This window comes from Octodon degus, unplaced genomic scaffold, assembly GCF_000260255.1.
Source record: "Octodon degus isolate 3935 unplaced genomic scaffold, OctDeg1.0 scaffold00136, whole genome shotgun sequence".
Taxonomy (NCBI): domain Eukaryota; kingdom Metazoa; phylum Chordata; class Mammalia; order Rodentia; family Octodontidae; genus Octodon; species Octodon degus.
This window is the reverse complement of record NW_004524712.1, coordinates 1761255-1770326: the sequence shown is the minus strand read 5'-3', so window position 1 is coordinate 1770326 and position 9072 is coordinate 1761255. Positions and strand designations below refer to the sequence as shown.

Here is a 9072-nt window from a genome sequence, read left to right as displayed (position 1 = left end):
TTCTTGCACTCAGTTGGCAGAGCTCTCCAGGTATCTGCCAATGGCAGTGCTTCTTCTGATTGTCTCTTCTGTGGCAAGGGCTTCAGGGCCAAGCAACTCAGCTTCAAGTGGAGTGTGAAAACAGCGCCAGGCGGGCGGGGCGGGGCATGGTGGTGCACGACTGTAATGACAGCATTCAGCACTCAGGAGGATCGCCACAAGTTTGAGGCTAGCCTGTACTACACAGTAAGGTGAAGGCCAGCCTGCACTGCATAATGACAGCCTGACTCAAAAAAGATTTTTAAAAAAAGTAGATTGATAAAGCAAAAAGAATCTCATCTTTGAATAATTGTAGTCTTAGTGCATATTCTAAGAGAAATGAGCATAAAGCCATCCCATGTATCACAGTTTGAGAACACTGAAAAGCTACCTTTCAAGTAGATGTGTATAATTATATTTACAGAGTCATAAATATCTGACCAAACACTATATGTTGGAATTTCTTCTACATTTCTAACAATAATTTCACTGTTCTGGGTCTTGAAAACTGCTGATTTAGTGACACTTGATTTATTTGTTTTATGGTTTTGTTTGCTTAGTATTGGTGGTACTGAGGATTGAACTCAGAGCCTTTGCACTGAGCTGCATTTTTAGCCTTTTTTTTGAGACAAGGTCTTAATAATTGCCCAGGCTGCACTTAACTTGTGATCTTCCTGCCTTAGCATCCCAATGTTACTCCTGCTCTTTAAAAAACAAGGGCGGGGAAGGGGGAACCTCTCTATTCCCAAAGAGTACTATTGAGATCAGGTTCAGGTGTAGCTCACAACTTTTCCATTCCTTATAAATTTAAAGAGCCTCTAAGGATAAGACACTGAGAACAGAAACAAAATAACAGGGAAATCACGTTTTTTCCTGCCCAGAAATACACTCCTCTGGTCCCACAAACATTTATTTCATTAGATAAAAATTTATTGAGCACCCACTATGTGCAAGGCATTCACTAGGTGCTATGATACAGAAGTATGACAAAGTGTTTATATATGTAGACTCAGAGCTAAACCCTGACAATTTTCCTGATATGAGAAAGAATGCCCTCTATGGCCCATTTACAGACCTAAGAGCCTAGAGAAGGTCTGCTCTTGTCCTACCAGTCCAGCACAAACTTACTTTCCTCAAATCAGCTATAAGTCAAAACAAATAAGGCACATTTTTTAAAAATTCCCCCCTTTAATTAACCAAAGTAAAGCCATGACATTTCATTTGGTAACCTGCTCAGAATTATAAAAATCATTCCATTTGGCCCAGCCCATACAGTCCAGGGCAAAACTTCCAGACAATTTTAATCCCATCCGGCTCTGTTCTTATAAACTTCATAGTTAAAAAAAAAAAAATCTCCAACGTCCTAAATATGACGCGCTCAGTGCGAAGCATATCGGAGCTGAATGCAGCATTTATGTTCTTGACAAGCCTCGATTATCCAGGTCCTTTACCTGCAGCATAAAAATGCCAGTTAGTATTTACAATCAGGTCAACTTTGGAGAGCTTTTTCACTAAAATGGGTTCACAAGAGTAGAAGGGAATATTTGGGCCCTGCCACCAGTGTGGCACTGTGATTAAACGAGCACGCATTTGAACCAACTGCTCTGCTTTGTACAATCTCCCATGAGAAGCAGTGTAAACACTCTACCTTTCATGTGGGTGAAACCTTTTCCTAAGAGGCAACACACCAGGATGTGATACCATGTGATTCAGCCATAATTTTTTTTTTTTTTTTTTTTTTTTCTCCCAGTCCCTAGGAACCACAGATCTGATTTTTTTTTTTTTTTAATTTGGTTTGTTGTCTTATTTATTTTTTTTGGCAGAACCTGGGATGGAACTCAGGCCCTTGCGCTTGCCAGGGAAGAGCTTATTCTACTGAGCCATCTCCCCGGCTCCTTGCCATAAATTTTTAAATAGAAGAAAATGTAGTACAGAAATACAGACGCAAACTTTCTTTTTTTACCCTCAAGCCTCATAATCAATGCAACATGTTGAATCACACCACTACTAGCAACAAGATGACAGCTAACCATGAGTTTTTTGTTTTCTTTAAATGTAGTTGGCAGATCAGACTCATAGTGATCCTCCTGCTTTCAGCCCCCACAGCACTGGGATCACAGGCATGGAACACCATGCCTGGACTTGGTGGCCAGCTCAGCGCATCCGGGGGCAGGGCCAGCATGGTGTGTGGTGCTGGGGATCAAACCCAGGTCCCTGCACTTGCCTAAGCAAACACTTAGTCCAATATTGTAGGAGACACTTCCAGGTCCTCATCTCGGTCCAAGAAGCCAATATTTGTAATCCCAAAGTTACGTTATTGGAATCCCATCAAATTGATTCCAATCTACCACTTACAATGCAACCCACAGCGAAAATAAAGATACTAAATTATATCTTCAATCATCGGAGAGTCAAGGGGCTCTAAGTCCAGCCATGAAGATGGCTTTCTGGAACCAAGAGCGCGACCCAGGGCCTCACCCAGTTTTATTCAATAGTGGAGTGGCTTGAGGATTGACTGAGAACTGTGGGAAAGAGACTACTATGAGCTGAGCTAGGTGGGTGGCCTAAATTTACCTCTGCGATATGCAGAGAGGACATGCAGAGACAGTAATCTGCATTATATAGTATCTAATGTTTTGGTTAAGTCCTGGTGCTTCAGCTTTGATGTAGTCTTTCAAGCCCCAGGAAGTCATGGCCTCTGTGTGGAGACTCAAACCCAGCTGGCGCCGCGGAGCATTAGCTCTACCATCCTGTCTCCACCAGGCTCACATTAAAGAGCAGCAGGTATAGGTTACCAGGGAAACATGCAGGCCACCTTCAAAGACTATCACCAGCACCTCAGCTAGACCAATAGACATTGCTTAAGGCCAATTGAAGGATAAACAGAAGTCCTAGCCAGCTCTGTACATAACAATACGAGGAAATAGGGTCAGGCTCAGTCAAAATGGAGACAATCGCCCTTCTTTCAAGGAGAGCTGCTCGGGTGGTCCTCCACACGATTATCTCACTGGCCCCTTTTTAAAGGACAGTCTAAAATTAAACTAGTAAAATGTTGTCTGAGCTACTAATTACTTTTCAGGTACAGGAGTTATTAGAATTGTTCCTGTTTGAAAAATATAGCCAATTTTTAAGCACTGGGATCCATCTGAAAACACAAAAGGTTTTTCTTGAGACAGTATAAAACCTGCTCACCTTATATATCCTGACCAACCAGTGTTCTGTAGTGTATGCTTCCTCTAGGACATCAAGCTCAAAGTCTTTATTCCCAATCTCAGCATTTCGGACACGGTCAAAGCCTGGTGGACGCTCTAGGAATGAACAAAAAAAGAACATTTCTTTCTACAATGTTAAGAGACACTAAGTCAACATGCAACACCATCTACTTCTCACATTGTTATTCCTCTTGCAAGGTAATAGAGAGTTGAGTCTGAAGACGCATACATCAGATAGTAAATTTTACCCTAACCCAAGTCCTGTCCAAAATACTTGGCAGAGTCTGTGGAGCTTATCTCTTCTCATAAGGGCTGACTTCCAAACACCTGTCATCCAGAGGCACTGTAATCATCCAGAAACCTCCCATGCATCAGAGAAGCCACCAAGGGCCCACATCTGTGGAAAGCCAGAGAACTAAGGCCTAGTTGGCCTCCTTTATGAGCGCAAAGGAAAAAAACAAAACAGAGATGACAGCATGTTGTGTGATCTAAGGAAAAGTTACTACAGCTGAAATCAAGTGGATTACCTGAGAATGTATTAATGAAAAATGAAAGGCAAATGAATCTTGTATTACTTTCCTTGTTCATACCCGGTTTGAGAGAATAAAGCAGATAAGCCAGCCGCTTGGGAGGCTTCTGCTCATACGCTAACCTTTTTATCACACATCCTCGTTCATCCTTGAGTCAAGTAGCAGAACTAGGTCCCTGTAAGGGCCCCTGGGTGGGGAAAGCTTGGCGTAGTGGGCTTGCTCCCCACACGTGGCACCTGGGCAGGAGGCCCACCACGTGCATCCACATCACAAACGGCCCCAACTACACAGACAGAGTCATAAAATTGAAGCCTAAAGAAAAGACACTGATCAAATCCCTCTCAATGTATCCATATGAAGAAAATGAAATACTTTGTCTCTTTTGTTCTTTTCTTCACTGTAATCCTCTTCTCTGAGAAACAAAAGATGAAGATGAATATTTAAGCCAGACATGGTGGCACATGTCTTTAATCCTGCACTCTGAGAGGCTGAGGCAGGAAGACTGCAAGTTCAAGCCCAGCTTGGGCATCAAGCCAATTTATAAGACCTTGTCTCAAATGAGTTTTTAAAAGAGCTAGGGGTATGGCTCAGTGCAAAGAAGAAAAAATTTAAAAATGAAAAAACGAATATTTAAAAGCACAGAATCTGAAGCCAAACTGCCTCAGCTTGAACCCCCACTCACTCATTAGTCATGCAATGTAGGGGAATTCAATGACCTACTGATACCTCAGCTTCCTCATCTATAAAACACCAATACAGTATCTACTTGTGGGTCACTGTATAGATTAAATAAGTCAACAAATCTAAAGTACTTAGGGAAGTGCTTCAAAGGCACAGTACATCTCAGCCATCACCATTATGTCTGTGTTATTAGTGGTGAGAACCACTCACTGGCTTCTGTGTAGACCTGCCCAAAGCGGTAGTAGCACATCTTATACATGAGGCAGTTGAGCAACACTGGAGAACCCTCACGGTCCACACGGAACTCCCCAGTGGGAGTATAATAGTCATTCTCCTTGATATGTTTTCCTGTGTCTGTGCTCCCTCCAATCCGGACCATCCAAAGAAATTTGTTGATATCTAAAGACAAAAAGAAAAGAAAAAACTGCTGCATCAAATAGATCGCTGGAACTAAACACATAATGAAAGGGTCACTATTTCCCATTTTATTTTTCTAATGGGACAAAATATCATTTACCACTAATTTTTTTTTTTTTAAAAAAAGGGAAAGAAAATGTGTGAGCAAAATAATCAAAATTATTTTTGGAAAATACATTTTTGTTAGAAATAATTACACTCCTGGGGCCGGGGAGATAGCTCAGTGGAATAAGCACTTCCCTGTCAAGCACAAGGGCCTGAGTTCACTCCCCAGTTCCGCCAAAAAAAAAAAAAAAAAAAGGAAAAATAAAAAAAGAAAGAAAGAATTACACTCCTCGGATTAAAGGGTCTGCAAGCAGGTGCAGGGACCAGGGGTTCAATCCCTGGGACTGCCGTGCCGGCCCTTTCCCCGGGGCGCGCTGAGACAGCAGTTGAGACTGGGCATGGTGGCACACGCCTATAATCCCAGTTCTTGGGAGGCTGTAAACAGGAGAATCACTATGAGTCCGATCAGTAGTGAGACCCTGAACACCTTGCAGAGCCTTCCCTAAAATAAAAATAATATTATTAATAATAATAATAGTCTCAAAACTTGGTTCACATCTTTCCATTGTATCACACCTCTCAAAATTTTAGAACTGCTAAGAAAGCCAAAGGAAAAATCTTGAGAAATAAATCCAGTATGAGAAATAATAGCTAATAATATCTTCGTTTTGGTTGTCACATGTATGCTTTCATGGATCTACATAAGCTTTCTGAATTTTAGTGGTTATTATACTATCTTTTTTTAAAATCTAGCATCCACAGAACAATTTTGTAATCACCATTTCTGTGACAATTCAAAAGCATGGTATAACCTCTAAATTAAGTTTTGTTTTATTAATACCTTCATTCTGAACAAGTTATTATGTAAACTTAAAACTATCAAAGCTTCATTATGACCTCATTAACTACTAATCACATTTTTATAGTCCTACATGGTCAATTTATTATGAAGAAACATCTTCTCCATCTTCATTAAATAACTCATCACTATACACACATACCCAAATGAGGAAGACAAACACTACCAAGAACAGGCAAGAAGGTACTGCAACTGACAACTGCAGACACACCTGACAGGATAATCAACTGGCACAACCAGTTTGGTAATCTCTTTGCCCATATCTCTGTTTCATTTAGATTGAACAAAATTCATTTGCTCTAAACTAGCAAGTTAGGGGTCGGGGAGATGGCTCAGTAGGATAAGCGCTTGACTGGCACACGGAAAGATCTGAGTTGAATCCCCGGTTCCGCCAAAAAAAATAAATAAATAAAACCATTGTCTATCTCTGGGCTGGTAAGATGGCTCAGTGGTCTAAAGCACCTACTTAGAACAAGCTGTGCAAAGCACAGGGACCGCGGTTCAATCCCCCAGCACCACATGCCAGCCAGCCCCCACCCCCTGGTGGGCTGAGCTGGCCGCGCGCGCACGTGCACACGCATGCACACACACACACACACACAAATGAATAAATAAAATTAAAAAAAAAAAAAAAAACTAGCAAGTCCTTTCTTTGGTACATATATTCAGCAAAAAAAAAAATGCATACAACATTGAAACAGCATTATTCGTAACAGCTTCAAACTGGGCACAGCACAAATATATATATTGAAGTGGATACACTGAGCTATATTCAAGAATACAAGAATGAGAATAGCTAGGTGTGGTGGTGTACAACTAGAGTGCTACCACTTGGGAGGCAGAGGCAGGAGGTTTGTGCAAGTTCAAGACCAGCCTGCATTACCAAGCGAGCTTAAAGCCAGCCCGAACTGTACAGTGAAGCCCCATCTCAAAAAATCAAAAATAAGGACCAGTGAGATAGTTCAGTGACATAAGTGCCTGCCTGGCAAGCGTATGGTCGAGTTCGATATCTAGTACCAAAAAAAAAAAAATGAGAGTAAACTATCTTTACAATAAATGAGTCTTGTGACATTAACACTAACCATTAAAAAAAAAAAGCAAAAGCAAAGAGTATATAGAGTATTTCAATTTTATAAACTTCAAAAGAAACAATTTCATAGGTGTGCATAACTTCATGGGTGTACATATTATTAAATACATTTTAAATATGTGGCGTGTATAATACATTGATATGTAAATAGATCTGTTTTAGGGCCAGCCATAGCTCAGCGATTAAAGCGCCTGCTTAGTCAGAGCATAGCGGCCGGGGTTCAACCACCCATATGCCTTGCTTAGACAATGATTGAGACTGGGCTGGTGGTGCACACCTGTAATCCCAGCTCTTGGGAGGCTGAACACAGGCGGATCACTACGAGTCCGATCTACAAAGTGAGACCCTGTACTAAAATACAAATAAAGAAAAAAGAAAAGAAAAGAACACTGGGCATGGTGGTGCACGCCTGTAGTTCCAACACTCAGGAGGCTGAGGCAAGAAGATCGAGTTCAAGACCAGCTTGGGGAACACACTGAGTTCAAGGTCAGCCTGAACTACAGAATTATACAGCAAGACCCTGCCTCAAAAAAAAAAAAAAAAAAAAAATACAGACTCTGTACTCCCTTACATAAAATGGAGTAGTGTTTGCATTTGACTGGCATCTTCCCATATACTTCAAATTATCTTTTATTTACAGTAACTACATTATAAATATTTGTTGCACTTTTTAGGGAATAAGGACAAGAAAAAGTCTGTATGTATTCAGTAGATACGATTTTTTTCTTCTCAAATATTTTCAATCCAGTTGTTTCAATCCATGGTTGCAGAATACATATAGAACGTGGACTATATAGATACATGTAAATATTATATATGTGTGAATACTTTCATACATACATATATAACTAATAGCTTAAATCTTTAAAACAATGCTAATTGCTCTCTGGGTTTTTTTTTTTTTTTTTAAACATGAGAGGTACTTTAATTTGACGTTGTCAACTGGGGTGAGCAAGGGGCAAAAGTGGGGCAGAAAGGAGGCCCTGGATGAAGAAGGGGAGGGAGAGAGCTTGACTTCAGCTCCGGGATTCCACAGGTATTGGCTGTCAGTCTTCGGTGAAGATGCTGGTTTCCATTTTAAAGGGTCTGGAACTTATCAGCGAGGGACTGCAGGACCGCTGGTTGCTCTTTGAGGTCATCTATTTCTTTCTGGAGCACAAGGCACTGGGGACATCCCTGTGCTCCAGGGGGTGGCTGCTGCCTTTCCAGAGTTGGAGCCTGCACAGTTGGTTCCTGGTCACCAGTGAGTGTAGAGCTTCTGGGTGGGAGGCCTCCTTGGCTCGCAGTCAAGGGCTGGGAGGCTGCTGGAGCTTCGGGAGCTCTGGTGTCAGCTTCAACGTGGATGAATTCTCTGCGATGCATGCTCAGGGAATGTGGTCCTGGCTTGTGTGTTGAAAGTTTGGTCTGTAGGGCAGAATCACTATTTGGGCCTTTATCTTCTCCAGCCACAGGCTGGGGCTCTCTTACTTTCTTGGCTGGGGATCTTTTTCCAGTAGCCCCTTGCTTGGATCCCGAGGGCAGCAAAGAAAACGTCTTGGACTTCCCAAGTATCTGAATACCCATGATTTGTGGGAACGCGGCTGGTTCAAGGGGAGCATCTCTGACATTCTACCCCCATAAAGGGAAAGCTCTCCCCAGGATAACTCTTGAGCCACCACCCTGAGATTTCTTCTCTTGGGTCTCCTCCTTCGAAGTTGTGGCCTTGGAAACGCTTCCTGCAACAGTACCTGCTCCTGGGCGGCTGGGCCTGCCCTCTCCCTTGGCCCAGGCCTTATTTTGCATTTTTTTAGAGGAAGACACATCCAGCTCTCTTGACGGCTGTTTTCCCGTATTTGAGGCAAGTCTTCGGGAAGCAAAAGTCATCGGAGTGCCCTGTAAGTGAGGGACACTCGCCTGGGCACGGATATTCGAGTATCTGGCCACATCTCCTGGTTCCCTGGGGCAGCTGAACCTGGCCTGGCCTCTTCCCTTGTGGGAAACATTCATCCTTGCGGGCTGGACCTTACTGAACTCATGTAAAGACTTGGAGTCGGGGTTGGTGTCATGGGAGGGCCAGTGGGCAGCCCTGCTGGCCATTACCCTGCCTTTGTTGTTGCCCTTCACGTTCCTCCAGCGTTGGCCTCTACTGGGCCCACAGGAGTAGACAGGAGTGGTAAAACCTTGCTGCCGTTTCACATGGCTCTGGGCAGGTGCCCTCTTCCGGCTGGGGCTCAATTTTGC

General features: G+C 42.6%; 1 protein-coding gene across 1 annotated transcript in view; it reads right to left on the bottom strand.

Annotated features, from left to right (window-relative positions):
* Window positions 1-931: 931 nt before the first annotated feature.
* Window positions 932-9072, bottom strand: part of Stt3a (STT3A, catalytic subunit of the oligosaccharyltransferase complex) — a 32432-nt gene continuing 24291 nt past the window's right edge. Inside the window, exons 16-18 of the mRNA XM_004641387.3 lie at window positions 4652-4840; window positions 3211-3326; window positions 932-1469 (exon numbers count right to left, since the gene is read on the bottom strand). Of these exons, the coding sequence (XP_004641444.1) occupies window positions 1431-1469; window positions 3211-3326; window positions 4652-4840 (344 nt within the window). The 3' untranslated portion in view covers window positions 932-1430. The remainder of the gene's footprint in view (window positions 1470-3210; window positions 3327-4651; window positions 4841-9072) is intronic.